The sequence below is a fragment of the Ascaphus truei genome, chromosome 2, assembly GCF_040206685.1.
Source record: "Ascaphus truei isolate aAscTru1 chromosome 2, aAscTru1.hap1, whole genome shotgun sequence".
Taxonomy (NCBI): domain Eukaryota; kingdom Metazoa; phylum Chordata; class Amphibia; order Anura; family Ascaphidae; genus Ascaphus; species Ascaphus truei.
In genome coordinates, this window is record NC_134484.1 from 17,652,571 (window position 1) to 17,679,399 (window position 26,829).

At 38.8% G+C, this 26,829-nt stretch overlaps 1 protein-coding gene across 8 annotated transcripts in view; it reads left to right on the top strand.

Annotated features, from left to right (window-relative positions):
- TSNARE1 (t-SNARE domain containing 1) overlaps window positions 1-26,829 on the top strand; it is a 593,698-nt gene that overhangs the window by 428,952 nt on the left and 137,917 nt on the right. For 6 of the 8 annotated variants that reach the window (XM_075581607.1, XM_075581590.1, XM_075581614.1 and 3 more), the window contains 2 exons: window positions 11,456-11,933; window positions 12,343-18,205. The exons of 1 other annotated variant lie outside the window; for it this stretch is intronic. In XM_075581607.1, the coding sequence (XP_075437722.1) occupies window positions 11,456-11,933; window positions 12,343-12,902 (1,038 nt within the window). In that variant the 3' untranslated portion in view covers window positions 12,903-18,205. Of the gene's footprint in view, window positions 1-11,455; window positions 11,934-12,342; window positions 18,206-26,829 lie in introns of those variants that run through there. One more of the 8 variants, XM_075581622.1, reaches the window with a different exon arrangement.

The window sequence follows — 26,829 nt, forward strand, 5'->3', positions numbered from 1 at the left end:
CTAAAGAAGTGTCGATTGGTTGTAGAGTGGAACACATTTTGTTCTATAGTATTCTGATTGAAGCTATACAGTATCATTTAGGCTGCGCTTATAGTACTGGCTGTTCAACCGGCTACGCAACCACTTACGTCAGCCGTCACTATTTAGATTGCAGGAGACCAAGGGAGGGCGACAGGAGGCGTGGCGGAGGCGTGGCCGTGAGCGGTTCACCCACATTGGCTGAACCACTCACGTGCCGCTGACGTCACTCTGCCGCCGCTGTAAATCTCAAATTCCCTGGACTTCAGAGATTTTGGTAGCTTTGTGGCTGCGCATCACCGTCGCGGTTGCGCCCACCATACTTCTTGTACTTGGGACGTCGCCGTAGCAAGTACTATAAGTGCAGGCTGTGGGAAAGTGGGTGCCACGGGGGTCGTTCCTGGGGGCGCAGGCTGTGGGAAAGTGGACGGGCCATGGGGGTCGTTCCTGGGGGCGTTCCGAATGATGTCGCGGAGCTGGTTCGCACTCATTGGGCGAACCGCTCACGTGACCTGTCTGTCGCGCTGCGAAATCTATTTAACTGATTTCTCACGTAGCGCGCGCCCCCTCCTGCTTCCGCGTGGACGCGTTCGCACGCCTCATGGACGCGAACACTGCGTTAAGGATGTCTGTTCGTTCAGCGTGCGGACGCCTCCGCTCCGTCTGCCGTACCATGGCCCCAGCCTTAGGCAGCATACAGCACCATTTAGGCAGCAGCCCAGAGTAGATCACAAACAAAATGTAGTTTAATCACAGAGTACATTCGCGTATTTTTCTCCTACGTACGTCTCCTGGTCACATTACAATTTTGTTCATATACAATACATACTCAGGATTGAAAGGTTGTCCACCATATATTTTTTTCATTATGCAATGTTTCTTCATCATCAGTGGTTAGTCATCATAACAGTAACAGAAAACAGCACACATCCTTGTGAGCCCTTTTCTCTTGTTTAAAAGCTCTACAATCCATTTTCATTCAACACCTTATTTCTAAATTCTTTGACGCAATGCTTACAGTGCACTATGAATATTCCCACTTTTAAACTTGTTCATTTAAAACAGGTGTTTATTTGTTTGGCGAAATATTGAAATGCCTTCTACCACACATAGGTAAACATTCAAAACAGACCCTGTACCAACTTTTTTTTTTTTACCAACAACCTTTTTCTCTTTTTAGTTCTTACATACAATGTAAATGTATTTACAAATCGTTACATCCTTTTTTTATACCCTGTCAATGAGCCAATCATTTGTGGGTTAGTGACTGGAGAATATAAACCAATGCATAATCTAGGATCCTCCATTTGGTCAACTCATATAGTACAGGTAGTAATGATCAACTTCGATTTTCTATAAACATAGTTTTTGGATGCCTCCTGTATTTGTGTATATACTGTATATATAGGAAGCGCAGTATCAATGCTAGTACATCGTTTAAAGTTCACTGTAACTGCTATTAGCAGCTGAGCCGCTTAGAGGGGGCAGGGATGATGTATCCAGGGATGAGCAGGGCTATTGTTTCTGAAAACCCATTCAATATATTATGAGATACAGATACTGTATGTTTTAGTGCGTTTCCCTAATTGACTATTTAATGAAGACATATTTTTCACACACCATATTTATAATCATCCATTTGCCCTTACTATACCTTTTTCCTCACTCCTCTCTTAAATGATATTATAATTTTACATCATTAAAAGCACAGCAGTGAATTGCTGGTCCCACTGGCACTCAGGGTGTTAATGGGGGCAGTACCATGCAGTGGGGCAAACATATTTAACTTATCAATTTCATCGAGAGAACCAATATGTGTGGTGCTAAAGGCCAAAAACAGATATAGCATTATATGCTTGAAAAGAACAATGTTCTCATATGGCAGATCTTGTAAGTTGAAAATGAATAAGTAATTAGGTTCAGTAGGTCGTGTAGCATACTCGTCTGGTAGCCTCCCAAACCGTAAGTGCGGAGGTTTATCACATAGACAGTCCAGAAATCGTAGCTTATGTAATCACTCCAATCATACAGTACCTTAATACTGTTGAAGTAATAATGTTGTCACATGGACTCACTAGTGAAGTGCAGCATCCAAGATGAAAATCCCTTGCTCCTAAGATCCTGGGGGTGCTTTCGTTTGTAGAGTTGAATGCAAGAAGATGAAGAAACAGAGCACTACTTATGGAAACAAGTAGAATAAAAAAATAGAGAACGCGTATTCTGTAAAAAAAAAAAAAAAAAAAAAAAGATGATGATGATTTATTTGTCATGAAGACAAGCTAGCGAAGGTGTCGCCCCACCAATGCGTTTCACGCCTAAGTGCTTCCTCAAAGTATACATACAATCATGCAGCCATATATTTATACCCACACAATAATAACATTTACACCAATCAAACCTTCAAAACCGCCCACCATCATTCTTGGCACTGCACGCAGAGATCTCCCATTATCCGGGCCATCCCGCGCCTCTGATACAGCCACTGCGCATGCGCAGGATGCCAAAAGCTGTGATCAGCACGTTGACGGACCAGGCAGAGGGGCAGAGCAAATTGTGGAGACGGGCCAAAGCATGACGCGCGCACAATACATGAGACGCGCGTGATCTGATGTGCGGTCGTGAGTTAAAAACAAAGACAACTTTATTGATACAATAGGAAACGGACAAAACAAAGTCTGACATGATGTCGAAAGTAAAAATGTCCAACGATAAACAAACGCCCCAGGCAAGTAAGGTGTTTTTAATGGACAGTGAAGAGTTATAACTTTATATATGTATAAAAACACCCCATGCAAGGTCAAGAGTAATACAAAAACAGATTATAACCCCTAACCCCATGAGACATAAATGGTTTAACATACATACAAACAGTATGTGTTCTGAACAAGGAGGGGATAATTAATTTGAGAAAAAGATCTAAAAATTGATACATTTCTAATAATATATAATTTTACCTTCTTTTTATTTCAATATTTTTTATTATTTTACTTAAATTAACATATTACTTACATGTACAATTTTGATAAAGGAACAATATTTATACATCTATCTTAGTAAAAACAAGTATCTTCATAACATGTTTTCTTTACTATTTTCTGTATGTTGCATATCAATATATAAATCTCTTTGGATTCTTTTAATTTCAAATTATTTTTATTTTTTAACATAGAAAAGATAAAGAAAAAGTATAGATAAAGATGGGACCAGAGAGGAAAGGAATGGGATGGGGAGAGAATGCTTAAGGGCTAAAAGGTAAAAGAGACAAGGGATAACAATCAACTATGATCAGGATTCTACCTAAAAAACAGAGGCCACAGTTCCCATACCTTATAGAAATTATCAAATTTTTTATTAAGTTGAGCTGAAAGTTTTTCCATTAATTGAACTTCATTCACTCTTTTAATTATTGTATATCTCTATGGTACATTTATATTCTTCCTCTAATATTATATAATTAAATCCAGATCTGTGTTTGTCCATTCCTCTCCATGCCCTAAATGTAATGCTACTGTAAATATACATTGAATAACAGAACACATGTGATCATACTAATGCTGAAAGATAACAATAACCAATAATAATAAACCAATAACCAGTATCAATTTCATCAGCTTTTTTTTTTTTTAAAGAAAATTTTAATTTTAAATATTGATTTATCTTGTGTAAAAATATGTTTTAAAATATTTTTCTTCATGTCCAGTGAAATGTTATAATTAGCTACACAAAATGATAAAAGTCTATATCAACAAGCTCCCTTTCCTATAAATAACAGTTTGCAAACAGTCTTAGAACAAATAAATTAGGTAAAAAGCATGTGGTTACTATGGAGACATCAAAAGTTTCTAACACAATTTACCCATCTGATTTGTTTAGAGCAGGGGAGGCCAACTCCAGTCCTCAAGGGCCACCAACAGGTCAGGTTTGAAGGATATCCGTGCTTCAGCACAGATGGCTCAATCAGTGGCTCAGTCAAGGACCTGAGCTGAAGCAGGGATATCCTTAAAATCTGACCTGTTGGTGGCCCTTGAGGACTGGAGTTGGCCACCCCTGGTTTATAAGAAGGTGTCAACAAGCTACAGTATATGCAATATACTAACCATGCCACTTAAGGTAACATCGGTCCTTGGAGGGACTGTCATGTATTTATTAACTAAATGATTTTACCAGGATAAAATCCATTGAGAGTTTTCAGGTATGTCTTGGGCGGTCTAGAACCTTTGACCACGGCAAATTTACTTCGGCCGCTGTGCGGTCCTAGTGCCGTGACCACTGCTCTGACGCCATGAGTGGCTACCCAGAACTCAAGAGTCCTGCGGCTGCCGCTCCGAAGCACCATCTTTAAATGTCCCCTGGGACATTTAAAGATGGCGTAGCAGGCAGCCGCGTGTCCCACCGGAGCAGCAACCTTCGCTGGACTAGGAGCAGATAATTGTACAGCGTCAACCTGCCTGGCGGTGAGTTGCAGTGGCCGCAGACTGCCAGCGTTGCTTTGGTCACGGCCAAAGGTCCCATTCCATGTTCTGGGTACAGAATATTATAGTGACATTATATATTACAATTACAAACATGTTTAAACCGCCCTAGCCTTGAAAGACCTGAAATAGGCGACGTTTTTGAGGGACTCTGCTAATTTGTTCCAGAAGTGAGTAATGTACTGTAAGAAAAGAAAGAGCGACCAGATTCTTTATTGACCGGTGGCAGCATAAATAGTTATCTGGAGGCCAATCTAAGATGAGGGCTGTGTACTGTAGGGGTGAGAAGCCTGCTCCAATAGTTGGGTAATTTTCTCAGACAGTATTTGAAGTTAAGGCAGGAAAAATGGACCTGGCGTCTTGACTCAAGGAGTATCCAACCTAGTCAAGTTAACATACCGCAAAGGGGGGTGTTATAGTTACATAATGAGAACACGGCATATTGAGTTGTATAAAACTGTTGGAGTTGACTCTGATTCGCTGCTCTGTCATTGCAAGCTGTTGAAATGTAGCTTTTGTCCAAATACCATATTTATTGTTTTGTCTTTTTTTTATTATTATTATTATCATTTATTTATAGCGTTCCAGCATATTCCATAGCACAGTACAATAGGGTTGGAGGACAAAAACAACAATTTGTTTTGAGTGCTCCAGTTTTCGACCTTTGAGAAAATTGAAAGCCTTTGCAAAAATCTTGGAATATTGCACCAGTCAACTGTCCATATTCAATTCCACACTGGATCTCATTGCATTTTTTAAGAGGCTCGTTACTGTGGAGTGATTTGGGCAAAAGGCAGATTGGAATTGACTAAGAAAATTTTACTTTTTATAATAGTTGTTTAGCTGGTAGATAACCGTTTTCCATGTCTTTGGTTAGTATAGGCAGAACAGAGATTGGTCAAATATATTACTAATGACCTTTCAGGGTTTTGTAGAATTTGATTGTTTTGATAAATATTGCGCCTTTGCTAGTCTTGTTTACCTTTTGCATGTATTCCGCAATTATCTGTAATTATTGAGATCCTTAGTAGAGCCCGTTAATTTGTTTCTATTCCACAAGGCATCCCTAAAGTACTGTAGGAAATCTCAATAAGATCAGATGTAACCCGGTTAAGCTGGACCCCACAGACTCTGATTCTCTTCAGTGGATGATGGCTAGCACAGAATTTTAGGAACTGTAACTGGAAATTGACAAGTGCAAAATCGGGGCGGGGGATCAAATTGATTCTATATGAAGGGCAGTTGGTACGGTCCACAAGAAATTGTTGAAGGGTGAAGTTTCTAAATGTTCTAGCGAGTGGAACTTGGAACTTTAGGGCTTGATATTAACAGTCTGATTTTAGGTACACAATACGCTACCGCATGAACACTGAAAATGTCAAGTAGAATACCAGAGGATTGGATACTGCTGGGATGGGGGTGAGGTCCAATCTAACAATGAGTGGTTGCGAGATTTGAGATTGGTTCAAGTACTTGAGAAATTAGTTGGGGTCAATTTAGTAATAATAATTGTGACCAGATTTTGTTCTGAGGATCAAGACAAATAAGTTTGAAGTCACCAAGAACTAACCACCTGCGGTTTCCATTCAGAGAATAAATATTGTTAGTCACAGATAAGGATTGTAGTGGGGTCTTAGGGGCAGTAGATACGAGCAATCATGATTGGCTAAGATCAGTGGTTCCCAACTCCAGTCCTCAAGAACCTCAACAGGTAATGTTTCAATCAAAATGATTGAGCCACATGTGCTCAAGCAGGGATATCCTTAAAACCTGACCTTTTGGGGGTTCTTGAGGACTTGAGTTGTGAACCACTGGTTCTAGACAAAGCTAGGCAAATCTGACCATGTAAGTTTTCAAACAAAGATTGTCACACAAAATGTAGGGAATTGTCAATATAAAATTATAACCCTCCTCGATCGATCTTTTCTAGGGCTTGAATATCCCTGAATGGAGATAGATGCATCAAGAGTTTTGGGACTTAGCAATGTTTTAGTAAGACTTCAGTTAATCTTTTTTCATGGAGCTAGGTTTTCTTGGAAGCTTAATATCAGTAAGCCAAAAAAGAACAAGTTTAATCTCTAACATATTACTCCCTTCTGATTTTCAACAGACATTACCGGTAACTATAGTGGTGATTCAAGTTTGCCACATCTGATTATATGGGCATTTCTTCCCTGATCCCTGCAGAAGTTAAACATTACCAATGCATATCCCCTTTATCCTCCTCCTTTATATTTAATAATGCGCTAGAGATTGGATTTGTATTTTTGGAGGATTGTAATTGGTTTATGAACCTCTCCCACCTAGCCACAGGTGATCTGATAATTGGCAGCCAACAGTAAAATGTAGAGAATTCTGCCCGATATAAATGAAAAAGTGAAACCTGGAAAGTTCAGTTCATGGGCCAAGGTTAAAGATTTAGGCAGGGACAGGTATCTTATGTTTTAGTTACAATATTAAACTAAAGACCCTTCTTTCGAACTAAGACTTGTGATTCAGATGTTGAATTGCAAGCTTTACAATGCATACAGTAAATAGAATGTAGATATAATGTGTGTGTGTGTGTGTGTATAGTGTATGTATGTATATGTATATATATATATCTATATACAGTGGTTGACAAATCACCAAAAAATCTACTCGCCACACAAAAAAATCTACTCGCCACCTAGTACCAAACGTGTGCTGCTTGGGCCAATATTTAGTCGCCCGGGGGTTAAATCCACTCGCCCGGGGCGAGCAAATGTATAGGTTTGTCGAACACTGTCTATATATATCTATATCTATATATATATATATACATATATATATATATATATATATATATATATATATATATATATATATATATATACACACACACTATGATAGATTGCATGCTTTTATTCAGTAATAGATAAAAAATAGATTTCAAGAGATGTGGATTACTTGTGTCTATTTACTTGTGTTTATTTAAAGCCACACCTTTGACCTGACTTTAACATCACTTATTTATTGTATTGTATTGTATGTCTTTATTGATATAGCGCCATTAATGTACATAGCGCTTCACAGCAGTCATACATGTGGTAATCCAATAAATAACAGATAATATAAATAACAGATCATGGGAATAAGTGCTTTAGACATTAAGGAAGAGGAGTCCCTGCTCCGAGGAGCTTACAGTCTAATTGGTAGGTAGGGAGAACGTACAGAGACGGTAGGAGGGAGTTCTGGTAAGTGCGTCTGCAGGGGGCCAAGCTTTATGTGTCATGTGTTCAGAATAGCCACAGTGCTATTCATATGCTTCTTTAAGCAAGTGTGTCTTAAGGTGGGTCTTAAAGGTGGATAGAGAGGGTGCTAGTCGGGTACTGAGGGGAAGGGCATTCCAGAGGTGAGGGGCAGTCAATGAAAAAGGTTTAAGGCGGGAGAGGGCTTTAGATACAAAGGGGGTAGAAAGAAGACATCCTTGAGACGAACGCAAGAGTCTGGATGGTGCATAACGAGAAATTAGGGCTGAGATGTAAGGAGGGGCAGAAGAGTGTAAAGCTTTAAAAGTGAGGAGAAGAATGGAGTGTGAGATGCGGGATTTGATCGGAAGCCAGGAGAGGGATTTCATGAGGGGAGATGCTGAGACAGATCTAGGAAAGAGTAGAGTGATTCTGGCAGCATCGTTAAGGATAGATTGTAGGGGAGACAGGTGAGAGGCAGGAAGTCCGGACAGCAGGATGTTACAGTAATCAAGACGGGAGAGAATGAGGGCCTGAGTCAGAGTTTTAGCAGTCGAGCAACAGAGGAAAGGGCGTATCTTTGTTATATTGCGGAGGAAAAAGCGACAGGTTTTAGAAATGTTTTGAATGTGAGGGGCAAATGTGAGAGTGGAGTCGAGTGTGACCCCAAGGCAGCGTGCTTGGGCTACTGGGTGAATGATCGTAGTTCCAACAGTAATGTGGAAGGAGGTAGTAGGGCCAGGTTTGGGAGGAAGTATGAGGAGCTCTGTTTTAGCCATGTTGAGTTTAAGGCGGCGGAGGGCCATCCAGGATGATATAGCAGAGAGACATTCAGAAACTCTGGTTTGTACAGCAGGTGTAAGGTCGGGTGTTGAGAAATATATTTGTGTGTCGTCAGCATAGAGGTGATAATTAAACCCAAAAGATGTTATTAGGTCACCTAGAGAGAGTGTATACAGAGAAAAGAGAAGAGGTCCCAGGACAGAGCCCTGGGGTACCCCCACAGAGAGATCAATAGAGGAGGAGGTGTTGGCAGAAGAGACACTGAAAGTACGATGGGAGAGGTAGGATGAGATCCAGGATAGAGCTTTGTTCCGAATGCCAAGAGTATGGAGAATGTGAAGGAGAAGAGGGTGGTCCACGGTGTCAAATGCTGAAGAGAGGTCGAGAAATATGAGCAGAGTGTAATGACCTCTGTCTTTGGCAGCATGGAGGTCGTCAGTTATTTTAGTGAGGGCTGTTTCCGTGGAGTGAGCAGTGCGGAAGCCAGATTGTAGAGGGTCTAGGAGAGAATAGGTGTTGAAAATGGAGCAAGCGAGCGAATACAAGACGTTCAAGGAGTTTAGAGGCAAAAGGCAGGAGGGAGACAGGCCGATAGTTAGAAAGACAGGTAGGGTCAAGCTTGCTGTTTTTGAGTAATGGTATGACTGTTGCATGTTTGAAGGAGGATGGAAAGGTTCCAGAGCAGAGGGAGGAGTTAAAAATGTGCGTGAGCGTAGGGATTATAGTAGGAGCAAGAGGTTTTAGGAGATGGGAGGGAATGGGGTCATGAGGGCAAGTGGTAGAGGGAGAAGAGGCGATCAACAGCGACACATCCTCCTCTGAGACAGTGGAAAAAGAGTCAAGGAATGCAGGAGGAGAGTTAGGAAGAGGTGTAGGATGGGAGAAAGAAACAGAGGGGATGTTCTGACGTATGGATTCCACCTTTTCCTTAAAATAGTCAGCAAAGTCCTGAGCAGAGATGGAGGAAGGAGAGGCAGCTGAGGGTGGTTTGAGTAGAGTATCAAAGACAGAGAACAGTCGGCGTGGGTTAGACTTGTGCATGTTGATTAGTGAAGAAAAGTAGGCTTGTTTAGCTTGCGAGAGGGCAGAGTTGAAACAGGATAGCATAAATTTGTAGTGAAGGAAGTCTGCGAGAGTATGAGATTCCCTCCAGAGGCGTTCAGAGGAACGAGTGGAGGAACGCAGCATGCGCGTGTGGGAATTTAACCAGGGTCTAGGGTTAAAAGGGCGAGTGCGGCAGAGAGAAAGCGGGGCATGTAGATCAAGAGAGGAGGACAAGGCAGGGTTGTAGCTCCTGACCAGGTTGTCAGGGTCTGTAGCAGAGCTTAGAGAGGAGAGGGAGAAGTGTAACGTGGACTCAAAGTCAGGTAAGTGAATAGAGCGCAGGTTTCTGCAGAACCGGGGGGTAGATGGAGGTGGAGAAGGGGAGAAGCGAGATAGAGAGAATGAGATGAGGTGATGGTCAGAGAGAGGAAAAGGGGAAATGGAGAAATCGGAGAGAGAGAAGTTCTTAGTGAAAACCAGGTCTAAGTAGTGGCCATCCTTGTGGGTGCTGGCTGCAGTCCACTGTTGAAGGCCAAAAGAAGAGGTTAGAGAAAGAAAGCGGGAAGCCCAAGGGAGAGATTGGACATCAATGTGGCAATTGAAGTCCCCAAGGAGAAGAATAGGGGAGTCTGAGGAGAGAAAGAAAGAGAGCCAGGATTCAAAGTGAGAGAGAAAGGCAGAAGGGGGATGAGTAGAGGTAGGTGGGCGATAGATGACCGCCACATGGACAGGGAGAGGAGAGAAGATCTGGACAGTGTGAACCTCAAAGGAGGGAAAGGCAAGAGAGGGGGGAATAGGAAGAGTTCGGTAACGGCAGAGAGAGGAGAGCAGGAGCCCCACACCTCCACCCCTGCCATCAGGGCGCGGAGTGTGAGAGAAGGAAAGGCCACCATAAGAGAGGGCAGCTTCCAGAGCAGAGTCAGACTGATTGAGCCAGGTCTCAGTTATAGCAAAGAGAAGCAGGGAGTGAGAGAGAAAGAAGTCATGCACAAAGAGGAACTTGTTAGAGAGGGAGCGAGCATTCCAAAGGGCACAGGAGAAAGGGAGAGAGGAGGGAGGGTAGCAGGGGATGGGTATGAGGTTGGAGGGGTTAACACCAGAAGGAGTAGAAGTTGTATGTGGGAGGCGAGGACGAGAACAAGTAGAAATAAGGCAGGGACCAGGATTGGGAGAGATATCCCCAGAAGCAAGGAGGAGAAGCATGGATAGAAAGAGAATGTGTGCAGATGATTTATAGGGGTGTGTTTTAGTGCAGGGTGTATAGCTGTGTGGTGACAGAGGACGCAGGTAAGAAAGGAGTTCATGTGAACTGAGAAGTGGGGAAGAAAGGAGAGATGGAGATATATGAATAGAGTTAGAGACATAAGGAGACTGGTGGAAGGAAGTGCATAATTTGAAAATAAGTGAGGTTGCAGCAAATATAAAAAATAAAGGTGGCATCACAGCAGTAGTTAAGTGTTGAGATGTGCAGTCTTTATATTTAGTCTGTTGCAGGTATCTTGTTTGCATATATATATATATATATATATATATATATATGTGTATATATATGTGTATGTATAGATATGTAGTTATATATATTATACGCGCACACATATATGTTGGTCCAATAAAAAGATGTTCCAAAAGAATCTAATGATTATATAATTTAGTGTAGCTTCAGTAGCATAAAAATAATAAAGCATGTGAAATGGTGAGTATTATTGGAATAACCGATTTGGCATACTTCTGCATATTTCATTTTCATGGTTTCATTGTTCAGACATGGAAACATTTTAATAATAAAAATTGCAGTTACACATAAAATTTGCTTAAAATAAGGCCAGTGGAGATAATTTGGAGTGAACTGCACATCTTGCGATCTTTGCATATTTTAGTCTACCTGTAGTATGTTCAACTTATTGTTTCATTTTGGTTATTGGAATGTAGAGTCAAACTGCACTTCTTGTTTCATTTTACAAGAGGCGAAACCTTAGAATGGCCTGTGCACCCAGGAAGAGAAAGGAGAAGTTTTCTCCTCTTGAGCTTGAAATTTTGGTGGCGGAGGTGACCAAACATCATTCTAAACTCTATGGAAGCGAGAGAGTCAACCTGAGCCAACCAGCGAGAGAGAGGATCTGGTTAGAAATTGCCAAGAAGATTAATGCTGTAGCAAGATCTCCAAGAACTACGAGAGATTTGAGGAGAAGATGGGATGACATGAAAAGACGTACCAAGGAGAAATTGGCTATTATAAAGCGTACAGTAGTGAGCACTGGCAGTAGTAACAGGAAATGTAACACTTCAGTCCTACAAAACGATACCAACAGTGATGTTTATCCCGGATATGATGATGATGACGACGATGATCATGATGAAATTGATGTGGAAATTGATGCCCCACACATAGCTCTGGAACTTCAGTCAGGTAAAGTGTCTAGAAGTTCAGTTTATCTCAAAAAGACACAAGCAGCAGAGTACTATGGCTCTGAGATTGTTGGAATGTTCTTAGAATTCTTTAATATGGGCACTTTAGTGATACTTTTTTTGTTATAACTTGTGCTGATATCATGTATTATTTTAGAGTGTCTGTTTTCCAAGTTTTTTTTATAATTTTTTTCTCAGTACACAATAAACTGAAGAGCATGTCCACGTTTGGCATCAAATGTTTAGGGCTCTGTTAGCTAAGAGCTATAATTGCTGTATGTTTTCTAATTAGCTGTTACACACCATAGATCCGCATTATGCATCATTTCTATTGTGTGTTATACATCAGATTCACATCTATTTTTGGTGTTGTGAAAGAATTAGTAATTTCATCTTTTTAATCCCCACAGATGAGGAGGAAAATGGCCCTGGTTGCACGTGGGTGCCTCTAAAAACTATAGAAATGCCAGTAACAACTGAGCCTGAAATGTCAGATCATCCAGTGATTATTCAGACTTCTGCTTCATCTCCTTCCCCGCCATCCTCGCCTCAGAACCTGCCGAAATCCACATACGTGAGGCGATTATCTCAGGCAGCTCAGCATCCCAGGAGGAAACATGACGTTTCTGAGTTTGAAAAACAGTTGATGGAGGGTCAGTTACAACAAAATAGCCTTTTATCATCTTGGTACCAGCAACAAAGCTCCCTAATGGTTCATCAGAACCTCATCCTGGAGAACCTAGTGGAGCAGAGCAGGCGATTGGCAGACAATGTAGAGATGCTAAATCGGACCTTAGAAAAGTTGGTGGACAGTAACCATTCACGCAGGGAGACTGTACACTTTGTACAGGATCGTACCACAGGACCACCTGCCCGTGTACCCCCTCGAGTATCCGGTGGTGAGTCAGGGGGGCCATCTGGCATTGAAGTCTTCTCCGGTATGATCCTAAAAGTTGAGGAAGAGATGTAAAGAAGTTTTCATATTATGATTCTAATTGAAAACAACAAACGACTTTGAATTTAGAACAATTTTTTTATTGATGGGTAAATACCCAGGCTTTTTATTTTTATTTTAGGTAGTTATACCTATTAAGTCGGTAGTGGAATGATACTTCCCTTATACAATGCATTCATAGAGCCATTTTTGTAGGTCGTGAGATACATTGTGCATATTTTCTATTTGGATTCATTGGTTTGTGAGAAAATATTTTGTATGTGTTCTTTTTATTCTAAAATAATATTTTTCTTACATAAATGTAAAAAAAAAATCAGAAAAAAAAAGTAAAACATTTCATATTCATATTTATCTTACTGGAATAGGTAGACTTTCTGAGGGAATGAAATGCATAATTACTAATGTGTAGCTCAAGAAAAGATTGTGCAAGTGGTATTTGGTTTCACACTTTAAAGCAGCATTGCATAGCTGTCACCGTAATAATGAAAATATAATTATTTTCGCATCTATTGTGAAAATAATATTTTGTGGGTTGTATGTAATGAAATGAAATCATACTTGAAATGCAATATTGGCATTAGCCCTTTCAGTAATACTGTACTTATAAAGGTAAACCTGCTGACAATGTGTAGGGATCCTCCTGAAACACTGTCTGATCATGCAGTTTACAGCGTCTGCATGAAGTTGAAAAGCATAAGCATGTGGTCCAAGCATAAACTAAAACCTCACTTGCATTACTGTAGAAAGGTGTGGCCACAGAACACTGGAGAGACTTGAGTTTATACCAACCAGGTTATCCACTAAGCTATGGTACCTGTGACCACACAATTATAGATGCTGAGCTGTACTGCACATATCACATCAGAGAGCTAAAATGCTGATTGGGAAATATTTAAGCGTTTTGAAAAGGGCATAACTTGATATTCTGTCTCTCTAAGCAATAAGGATTTTAGGGCTTATTTTCCGAAGATCTGTTAGACTATTTTCACCTAAGTTAACACCCATTAATCGTAACAGTATTCACTAAAGCAAATAATATGGCTTTAACTAGTATTTACTCCTGTAAATTTACTCCATTATTGTAAATGACATGTAAATTGGGTCATTTTAGTTTAAATCAGATTATTTCCATATTCACAACCATTACTGTAAGGTTCGTGCCACAAAATAATGCTTCGTTATTTGGGTCATACCTAACTCTTCCAGACCCTGAAAACGTAGACTGAGGCACCGGGACCAGTTTAGGAGAGAGTCCATTGACTTATATAACTCCAAATTGATTAACCTACTGTATACTCCACACCTGTGAACACACCAGAGATACATACCTTGAAAATTTGAAACTTGAAATCATTTTACATACAGTATTTAAAATGGCAAAAAGAGTTCCGGTTTGGAGTAACACCAAGACATACATAACAGAGCTTAGTGTGAATTTAGCCTTTCATTTCTTACAATGCCCCCTCTTTATTTATCCTAATTTCAATGTTGGTTGAAACATGGAATGCTGCTTTATTGTGTTTTCTTGATATATTCCTTTTTATATGCTTCCTGTAAAACTTGTTCGCAGCGGTGTTACAAATATATTGCATGAAGTGGCATTGAATATGCCAAAGCCCTTTGTCTCTAGCTACTTTTTTTTTTCAGTTACAAGGAAGTCTGTTAGTGTGTTGTATGCAAAGAACACACATGGAGTATTTAGTAATACAGAGATACAGTCTGCAGTCCTGACATTATTTTGTGTTTGCCCCCAAAAAAATGTGTATGGAAAAAGACTTGGTCAAGAACAAAAACATTTCTAAGTAAATCCTTGCTATTACATAAAACTAAATTGTAACATAAACCACTATGTAAGTATGTAGCGGTTGCACTGTATAGCTGATGAAACAGACAGGTGGCATATTATTAATAAACCGTTTTAATGAAATGTTGTGTCCTACGTAGTTTAAAGTTTCTGTAGTATTTAAACATGCAGCTTTATAGCAGAGTCAGACACTTGGGCAAAAAAAAAAAGTACCTCTAATGATGATAATCTTGAGTTCATAGTTTTTTGAGAAAAAAAAAGATTGAATTAAGATGGAATGCATTCAGTTGACTTTCAATTGTTAAATAGTTTAATTATATCATCCTTAAAGAGGCAATCCAAGCATCTTAAAAAAAAAAAAATGACAAAAATATTTTGTTTTGTTTTAATATATGCAGCCTTTGATTACCTTTATTAAAAAACGAATTACCTAAACTGCCAATCAATTTGTTCTCCTGTGATCGATCCTCATAATCCTGCTTCCCATGGGTTAACTAAATGGCTGCCTTTCTGTTTACATCAATCCTTCAGTCACTCTAATTCAGTAGCTACAATGTATCCGTATATTGCTAAGGTAACATTATCTGTTACAGTTTACAGCTCAAATTGCTGGGAATATTGGCAACAAATTATCACATACAGAAAAGTGTTACAAAGATCTTGCACGGCTGGGGCGGTGTGCTAAAACTTACTATAGAAATCAGGATTATCAGTATATTAAAACTCATTAAAAATGTCATTGAGTTTAATTTAAAAAAATAGAAGTAAGTTGTATCTAATACTACAGAACTGATTTATTTTTAAATATACATATAAAATATTGCTTGGATTGCTACTTTAAAGATTGGTGTCATACTTACTTTTTATTCTGTTGAACATTAAAAACACTAAATAAAAGTCTGAGATGAAATAGTACCTATGTAAGATTTGATTTTAAGAGAAGCAAAGGGCAGGCCAAATGTCTCAGAGCCCTTATCTGCAATCAGATTCTCTCTACTAGCATAATATGTCTATGATCGTGACCTTAAGAATATTGTCTTTAGAGGTATATCGAAAAAAAATCTGAAAAGTATTTGTTTCATGCATTATGTTTGTTTCAGCTATATTTCTTCACTTATTGGTATGTTGCTTAAAGTATTACCTCCTTATTTATTGGTATTATGCACAAAGTCTCCAGTAATTTTTGAGGTTGGCAGTGTGTTACATTAGAACCATTACCACTAAAGTGCCTGATTTATTAGCCAAGGCAACGTTTTCGATAAGTCACAATCCTTCACACAATCATTTTAAAATCAGAATAAAAACTATTTAAATAGACACTGCCATACATTGCTTCTTCATGTCCAATGTCATCTAAGAGGAGATCATTTTCAGAATAATCGTTGGGCAAAACAGCAGATAACCAAGAAACTCAATATCGTGCAAATATTATCTACTCCAAAAAATCTATATTAGAATTGTAAGGGTACAGATGTGACATAAATATATTTCATAATAACATTCCTGTATTGCACTGACTCTGAATTTAGTGGGAAATAATTAAATTCCTGTCCTGCAGACTTTACGATTTGAGGGTTTCATTCAGTAAAATGCAAGTTCTACTCGCATTATTTGTGCTGTAGAAGGGTATTGTTTGTATACTTTAATAGATGAAATTATAGTACTGTATCTAAAGCTATCCAAATCTAACAGGTCTCTTCTATATAATATGTATCAAATGCTAAAGAGACCTGGGAGTTTTTGATCAATCTGTACACTATAATTTCATTGATGAAGAAATCTCTTGTTGGTCCCTTACTGTAATAAATATGTGTTGTATCTACAAAGACAGTTAACCAGTATATGCTTAAAGTGAATAGTTAACTGTTGACGGTTTCTGTTGCACTTTAGTGAATGAACACCTAATGTTGGTGCTTGTTGCCAAGTACAGTATACAAGGCACCAGTACCAGGTGTAAAATTGCAGTTTCCCACATGAGTGTCCATACAGTATATATAGTATATCTCATCATTATCATCTTCAGCCCTTGTCGATCCATTGCTGGATGAAAGCCTCCTCAAATATATACATATATTTTCATATCACACACATAAATACACTCTTTGAGTTATATATGCTTTAAAGAGACAATCCAAGCAGCTTAATATATATATATATATATATATATATATATATATATATATATATATATATATATATATATATATATATATAGTTTTAATATAGGCAGCCTTTGATTACCTTTATTGAAGATGAATTACGCACAGTAAGCTGCCGATCGATTCGTTCTCCTGTGATCAATCAGCAAAATCCTGCTTCCCAGAGTTTACTAAATGGCTGCCTTTCAGTTTCAAATCAATCCTTCAGTCAGTGTACTGTAACTCAGCAGCTACAATGTATCCTTATATTACTAAGGTAATATATATCTATTGTTACAGTTCGCAGCCTAAACTGCTGGGGATATTGGCAACAAATTATCACAAACTGGAAAGTGATACAAATATCTTGCACTGCTGGGAAAGTGTTTAAAACCTATAGAAATCAAAGCAATATCAGCACTGTATATGAAAACTCATTAAAAAGGGCATTGAGTTGCTTTTTTTTTTTTTTTAAACGGCAGTAAATTACATAGTAGATGCGGTTAAAAAAAAGACCAACGCCCTTCCAGTTCAACCTTCATTATGCTAAATTTAGACAAGAGATACTATATTTGTACTTACACTATATTGATCCAGAGGAAGTATTATCTAATAGTACAAAACTGATTTATTTATAAAAAACACAAATTTAGGATATTGCTTGGATTGCTCCTTTAAATATCCTCAGACAGGGCTGCATATTCCAGAAAGCTGCTGAGAACGCCTATCCAGTTTTCTAGCACGCTTCACATCCACGTCGCCAAGACCAGGTGCAGACTTTCATGGAAAGTAGAGAGAAAATACTGCTACCAAAAATTAGTGGAGGTTTGAGAGCCAATATGCTACACACAAATAATAATACATATGTGTGAAGTGAGTAAGCCTTGATAGTTATAGAGAGAGAATGTATTTAAGACAAATAGACCGTGTCATGAAAATGTAATTACATCCTGTATTATAACAACATTAGGATATCAAACATTCTAAGAGGAAGAATTCGAGCAGCTACTACTGTACTGTATTTAGTATAGGAATTATTTGGTACTGTTTTGGTACCTCAACAAGACACTAATATGTTCACTCCTGCTTCACATATCCTTACTTGTTAAAGAAGCAAAACAACATTCTGAATAATAAAGACATCCCTAAAATGGAAAGCTCCTACTGCTACATTTATCAAAGATTGTGCCAGCTATGAAACCATTTTTCTAGGCTTTTTATGTTTTCATTACACAGAGTTTGAGCAGCCAAAGGTTATGAGCCCACCTTACTTTTCTAAAATATAAAAAAACAAAAGAAGCAAAAAAAAAAGTACACAAGTGTAAACTTGTGTAGCACTGACTCTCTCCGAAAATAAATAATACCAACATCTTAAATCTCCTGTGTGTGTTTATTTCAGCATACACCATGAATAAGCTTCCACACTGATTCAGGGGTAAGTAAGGGGTAAGTAAGTGAGGCTGTAACCATCCTTGACAATATGTGTCTACATTACAAATACTCAAAAGTTTATAACTAACTGTTTAATCAAATATGTTCTGCAGCAAATATAGTACATCAAAGGCAAGCAGATACATTTAGAATATGCATGATATGCCTTGCTGTGTAATACCTTTTATTGGACCAGCATTATGTGTCTTTGTTTTTTTGTTACCAAACTTTGCTCTCATTATGTATTTGGTTAGTTAGAAATGTGAAAAGAAATTCAGCATTGTCATTGGCCAGTTTGGCTACTACATCTCTCCAAACATGATTATTTGTACATTGTCTATATATTTTGCATTTCTAGGCATGTGTGAGTCGACCAGTGGTAACATTTCTGTCTTCGAAGCAGGAGAACCTGTTTAATAGCCCAGTGATACTTCCATGTGACAGTACCTCCCAAGGGGTATTAAACCATTCATTGTAAGCTCTTGGGAGCAGATATTAATTGTTCCTATAACAGACTCCTGATTAACATGACTATACTTTTTGTCAGTTAGCCTTTTAAAGGGGCAGTCCCTCGTAGGACCAAAGGGAACTAATTCCAGTAGCATGTTTAAGGGGTCTTATTTGTATGATTTTTTTTTACCCAGACAAGGATTTTTTTATATTTTTGTTTATAGTTTGACTTGGGAGGGATTTTATTTCCTTTGGCTACTCACTTTTGTCTGATGTCAATGTGTGTCCTGTAAGTGCACAGCCAGAGCCCAACATTCCTCTCCTCTTATATTTATTGCTTCTCAGTAAAGGACAGTGTGGCCAATGGGTAAAGGAAACACTTGATTGACAAACACTTCCCCATACAGAGGCCCCCAAGAAATTCAGCTTGTAACTCATTTCCCAAAAATGAAAGCAGCCAAACCTTAGCATTCTTAGATGTATTTTGAAAAACCAGTTAATATGTAAAAATATAAAAAAAATTTACCAAACTATGTTTCCTGTGCGCCTGTGTGGGTTTGCACCTTTACATTTATTCACCAAGCTTTGCAAAGAAGGGTGGGTAGCCATGTTGGTCATTTCTTCCATGTAGTAACAGGAGGGAGAGGGAGAAGGTGGTATGATATAACTTTTATTGGACCAACAAGTAGTTGATATGTTACAAGCTTTGGAACCTCTCCGGGTCCTTCATGGGGTAGGACCCGATGAAGGACCCTGAGAGATTTGAAAGCTTGTAACGTATCAACTACTTGTTGGTCCAATAAAAGGTATCATACCACCTTCTCCCTCTCCCTCCTTTGTTACGTCACAAAGCTTTGAAATCATTACCATGTTAATGTGCATTAATACAATCCACACAATGATGAGTAATTAGCTAAATTGCCGATCAATCGGCGAAGATTTAGCTGAGGGTTTCACTAAATGGCTATCAATCAGTGCAACAGTAGAGGACCAAAGATGCAAAGTTCAGTGGGGAAGACCATGTGACCAGGCAGTCACGAGATACCATTGGTGCACTGCTAGAGAGAGGGCAAGGCTGAAAAAGGGGTGTGCCAGAGCCTGTTTCAGAAGAGGAAGGGGATGAGACGTTGTAAATTGTTGCTGTAGAAATAAAAAATGATTGTTACATTATAATACATTAAAAATGTAATTCAGTGAGTTTAAAAAAATGCTACAAGTATTTTCTCATAGTACAGTACTGAATTATTTTTAAAAAAAACCACACACATAGAATATTGCTTGTCTGCAGCTTTAAATAGCGAAGATGTTACATGGTACAATACTTACAATTTCTTGCAACTTCCTTGTATATTGCAAAGTTGGAGTTGGACTTTAATATCAACATTTTATTTCCCTTCTCTTCATAGAACTGCATGCTATGCACTGTAATTATTTTGAATAAACTCTGGTGTGAGGGTTACAGTACTTATTTCTTAACAGGAAATTATTCAGACATCCAATTTTCCCTCTGCCATGCCTGCCGCTGCTTGAGATTTTTACTACTGTTTCTTTTTTTATAATAACCCCAAGATATTTTCATCTAAATAGCTGTGTATTTCATTCCTACTTAAATAATATTTTGCCTGAGAGTATTTGCCACCCAAGTGCATTGCACAGCACATGCATGTATTATATTTAATCTGACATTTATCTTTCCAGTTTTCCAATTTGTCTGATGACGTTTTATATTTATTTTATCCTATAAATTGGACTACATTTAGCCCCTTCCTCAATAAAAATGTATGCACGCAGCAGCAAATGGTTTAATAACCCAGTCCTGCGCTGCAGTCAATATGTTTATTTTTTTTTAAACTCTATATATGTATGGAACAATGAACAGTAGAATGATGTGTTCATTCTATATTATGTAATAGCAGCTAATGATGGTTAAGTGTTACATTGAATAGCAATCCGTAACCTCAACATCACAGTGAACACCCCCTAATGAGCTTTTCTAGCTTAATGCCTTATTTAAATGCCACTATAAAATCTGCATTGCTCTGATGATACTCAAAGACCTAAATATAAGGAACTGAAGCCTTGTCGGCTTTTTGATATGGCCATGTAGTCTCTCTAGAAATGCTCAATTATTCCTTCTTAATTGACTCCTTTATGTGGAAGGGAAAGCCAGGTGCTTAGAGCCAACTTGTCTTCTCCACTGTGTTTTTATCTTGGCTCTATCACAGCCCTTCAGCATTATTTTCACAGCGTTTTGCCTCATGAAATAGGGCAGCGCCCAACGCAATTATATATAATACAGTTAAACCACATCTATCATTCACTTGTGCACTAAAAGCCAAGTTAAACCACATCTATAATTCACTTGTGCACTGAAAGCCATACTGTACTGTATACAGTGTGTCAAAACCTTTGGTGTAATTCCCTTATTTCTGAACTTTTGTATTCAAGTTTTTACATTGAAATTCTTATGCAGTATTTTAATTGTTTCATTCCTAGATAGCTCCCAAATGGGTGGATTGTCTGTTGAAAGCTTATTTTCTCTTACGTCCATTTTTATAAATTGAATACATGTATTTCATATACTATTTATTTAGGATACTTACGATATCCATTCCATGGTGTTCTCTGATATCCACAATCCCAGCACCATGCAGGTTGAGAGATGATACAGGCTATAAACCTATTTCATGGAATGTTCTCTTTGCTACTTGTTTCGTGTGTGTTTATTTTTTATTTAAGTCCCTGTTGGCCAGAGCAGCTCTTTCAGTGTATATATTTTTCTCTGTGGATTAAGGGAGCAGAGTGTAAATCCTGTAACCCATCAATTATTTAGCACAACATCATTTTTTTAAACTCTGTGACTCAAGTTTCTTAGGCAGACTAGGTTAATAAGAAGAATTAAAGACAGAAGTGCATTGAGGTCAGTATCAAATATATATTCTCTATACAAACAGATCTGTTCTCACACATAAGTGAAAGACATTAGGCTGTAGTCAGAGTCTGCAAATCATGAAGGCCCCATCAGAAAGTCTTTGTGAGGAGACTTGCGCCGTCCCCATGCAGATGCCGACAAAATGGAAAGGCTCGATTGCCCACAATGTCCTACGTGTTTCTCACGGGATGGTTCTTCATCAGGTTTATGACTTCTACAGTAGATGCTCAAATTACTATACAAGATGCTCCCAGCCGATTGGACAATCCAAGAATACATAATAATCTCATTGAAAGTCATAAATACATACAAAACACATGACTAGTTTTTACGAGAGGAATATTGGGTACAAAAATGATAAGAATCAGATTTTTATAATACATTATTTAGTATAATATATGAACATAGTGTTAAAAAAATATTTAATATTAATACATAGTGCAACAGTGAATACATACAATATACTGTACCTGTAAATAATTGTGAATAAAGTAATAGTGCACTAATATTCAAATTATTAATTGTAATAAAATTATATTTTTCTCCTTTGAATATAGGTATTAAATTCATGTTTATTTTTATTCATATATATACAAACGTGTGTCTGTGTGTGTGTGTGTGTATGTATATATGTACATGTTTGTATATATATATATGAATAAAAATAAACATGAATTTTATATATATATATATAGATATATATATATCTATATATATATATCTATATATATATATATATACTTTCCATTGTAATAATCCTGTACATCTTTATATAGATTATAATAGGAACATTTTATATTTTTATTAATTTTAATGTCAGGGCACTATTACTTTAACATCTACCAATTGTAATTCTATTAGTTTGTCTTTGATAGACATCTTTAATATGTAAAATCTCTTTAATATTTAATTTCATTGTAATAGCAATATATATTTTTTGTAATGTAATTATATGCAGGTATATTGTATTTATTTACTGTAGCACTATGTATTCATATTAAATAATTCTATTATTTTTTTACACACACATATATATATATTAAATCAAATAATTGATTATCAAAAGGATTTTGATCTTGTATACAGTATTCCTCATTCAAAAACTAGTCATGTATTTTGTATGTATTTGTGACTTTCAATGAGATGTATTATTATGATTGTTCAATCTGCTGTGAGCATCTTGTATAGTTATTTGAGCATCTCCAAGCGAAATTCATAGGACATTCTGGGCTATTAAGATGTAATTTCCGGTGTCAACACGTGTCTTTTAAGGAACCTAAGTTCCTTAACGTATGTGTAAATGAAAATAGATCTGTTTTGTATAGAGAATATATATTCTGAGCTGTCTTTATTTCTTTTTACTATAAAGTTGGAGTTTGGGGAAGGATCACCCCATGAAGACCAAGAGGTTATTTACCATCCTTACCAGAGGAGTCTGCAAAATTGTCATATTGTACTGTATATTGTATTTGTGTAATCCATTGTCCCCTATACCACCACTGTCAAGTGTACCTCTTATCTGGATTGGTCACCTTCTGTACCTCTGCACACTTTTTTTGCGTGACAGTGTTGAAAATGGGACTTGGTTAATGCCAGTTTGAATTTGGTGACTTAAAAACTGCCAGGCATGAAATACTGAAAAGCCGGGGGAACATCTCCCGTAATGACTGTTGGTTTGGGTTAGCACTCAGCATTCACCTTACTGTAACTCAATGTCTCAACAAAACTTAATTAATTGCCTAAGGCCGCCATTATCGTGATGGGGCGCATGCGTAGCACGAACAATAAACCTCTTGTCTATGATGTGACCCATAGAACACGCGATGAAGCGCGTCCACGATTCATCGGCCAGACAAACAAGTCTTTGTTTGCCGTGCGATGGCCGGGTCATGTGTGCGGTTCAGCCAATGAGGGCGAACCACTCACGGGATGTCATGGTCATGTCTCTCTGCCGCACGCGACATCGCAATTTAATAGTGCCTGTTTCACGCGAGAAATAGGAGCGCGTGATGTCGCGTGCACGCCACCACTATATTTGCGGCCTTTGGTGCCGATCATCTGCTCCAGCCTGCTTTAAATAAATGACAATGATGCTTTAAGTGGAAAAAAGCTCAGCTTTTTTTAACAATTAAAAAAGCCCCTCCAAAGGCTGACTGCCAGCCAATTACAATGTGAACTCAAAACAACTAAGAACTCGGGACAACTATAAGTTCTGGAAAAGCCATGGGGGGGGGGGAGATCCAAACCAGCTATTTATTCAGTTGTTCTCCTGCCACCGCTCAGAAAGCATAACTAAACATCCCCGTCACTGTGTAGGCCCCAACTATGCAGCTGGTACCCAGTGCTTTGCCACTTTGTAATTTTGGTAGAGTCGACATCGGCAGCCTACCAATCTCTTCCTGGCATGAGGCACTGGCCCAACCGTACAGCCGGCGCCGACCTCTTTGCATTGTCTTACATTCTTAAGCTGGCTGGCGTGGACAACCAACACCCGGAGGCCCCATTAAATCCTCTTAAATGGGGCAGACTACCCATCCAAAGCTGTAATTCCTCTAATGAATGAAAGCTTTTAATGCCTTTTGAATATTTATATGAGAATGTTAAGGCCCTTCATTGAGAGGTATACCCTGCCCCCTCTACGCCAGTTGTCTCTTAGTGAATCTATTTCCATGTACTTGAGTTTTTTACCGCCACCAGAGAGGATGGGCTCTAAGTCTTTTTCTGGATCTCTCAATCCCTGCCCAACTGCTTGCTGCAGTCCATGACAACCTTGGTATGATCTCTGACTAAATTATTCCTAGCTCTTTGAGTAAAGCTTTTAGCCTAGCCCAGTACGCTTGAATTCAAAACATTAATTCCACCGATTTTACTTTTCCCTAAGTCATTCCCACCCAGATGTATTAACATCATGTCTGACTCAGTTTTGTAGTTTGCTAGCATAGCTAACAGGACGTCCCAGCACATACCTCTCTGCTCAAACCAACGTGTATGTTCATCGTCTCTTGCAGACCTACTGTATGTATGAATGACCTTCGAGCCAAACTTCTTGCGTTTTAAGGTTTTTGCTTACTGCAGAGACAAGTAGCGTTAATACCAAACAATAGATACAGATATAGATAGATATATAAAAAAATTTAAACTTTTAGGTTTTATATGAATTCTATTTCCATCTCCCTAACCTTTTTATCTGTTTCAACTGGTAACCAATCGTCTGCAGAAGTTGCTACACCTATCCTGAATGTGAATTCCAAAATCCTTAGGCTTCATATTGCCACACTGCAGGCACTGCTTAAAAACACTTGGAATTGGCATTTCGTAAGGGGGGGTTAGGCACTTGAGCACTAGAAAGACACACCCCCACCCTCTCCCCTTTCTTTTGGCCTATGCTTCGCATAATGTTTTTATAACCTAACTGGGCAAGCAATGGTTCTACCGCTGATTAATTATTTTCTTGTTGAGCAAACCTGAGTTGTTGCTTGACTTTGCTGAAGCCACACGTTCGCTAATTATAAACACCCCCAAAAAAAATCATTTTTGAAAGCTGCCCTAAATAGCAGGATTTCCCCTGCCCTCCTACATACTGATCTGGTGACCTTCCTTATAATTTATAGCCTACCCAGTGCTACCGATTCTCTCTTATCTGCCTGCTTGACCTTCCCTCTGCCCCAGCCTTTGAGGACCCATCTTATTATGTCCTTAGTGATATCTTTCTTATTTTTGAGCTTTAAGAAGAAGGCTATGCCAGCTAGCATGGCACCTGCCCTGGTGCGGGTCATCCCTGCTTCCTTCTGCACAAGCATACATTTAAGGAGCTGCTCAGTGCTTTCTGCCTTATCCCTTGTTTTTATTGTGCCTTTGAAAACTTGCCACGGTTGCCACACGCTGTTATAGGTTTTCCAAGTGCTAACAACTCCTGGACCATTTCCAATAATCTACAGTATGCGTCCTATTTGCCACCAGTGACGTGGGAATGTTACACCTTTTGCGTGCTCCCCTGGTGCGGTCTCCCTGAAACCTGCTAATTAAAACAGGATGGAGTGTCCACAATTCTGTACGATTTTGCTGGGTCATGTCTGGCCTTCAAATGTATGTGTTTACACATGCACAGCAGTGCGAGGCTCTACAATAATCTTATCACTGGAAGAGTGGTTGGCATTAGACTGTTTACTGCACCAACTACCCTCAGGTTGTCTGGCGAATATTGTGTTTGTTAATATATTTATGTGCCTATAATTCTACAACTACAATCATGGGGAACAACTCTAGGAATGCGGGTTTTCGTTAAACCTGACTCGACCCAGTCTTGAGGCCATGCTTCTGCACATCATTGCCCTCCGAAATACGCCACAATCACGCGTACCCTTGCTGCGTCAGTAAACAACTTCAGTTTTTCATTTGTTTGGCTGTTGTCAACCCATAGGGGCTTGCTGCTGGAATGTGTAAGGAAAATTTCCCATACGGTCAGGTCTGCCCTCAGATTTTTTGTAATTCTTATTTTATGTCATTGTGGCCTTTCTATTCCAGCTGTAGCCCTCTCTAAACTTCTGTTAAAAATGCTATATACAGGCATACCCCGCTTTAACATACGCAATGGGACCGTAGCATGTATGTAAAGCAAAAATGTACTTTAAGTGAAGCACTGCCTTTTTTCCACTTTACAATGCATGTACTGTACTGCAAACATCATATACGTGCATAACTGATGTAAATAACGCATGTGTAACCAAAATAAATACAGTAGGCTTTATTCAAATAAAATGAACGGGAGCAAGCAAGGAGGTGAGAGGCGCGCACGCGGGACAGTACTGTATAGCAGCTCTCTCTCTCCTCTCTCTCTTCCCTTCTCACACTCTCCCTCCTTCTCACACCCTCTCTCCTTCTCAAACTCTCTCTTCTCACACTCTCTCCTCACACTCTCTCTCACACACACTCTCTCTCACACACACTCTCACACACACACACACTCTCACACTCACACACACTCACTCGGTCACACACTCTCACTCAGTCACACACTCTCACTCAGTCACACACATACTCAGTCTCTCACACACTGTGTCTCACACACACTCAGTCACACACACACACTCAGTCACACACACACAAAGAATGCAGTAGAAGGGCACCTCCTCCTCTCCCAAAGCCCACATGCAAAGTTTAGTTTCGCTCTGCATCAGCAGGCTATAG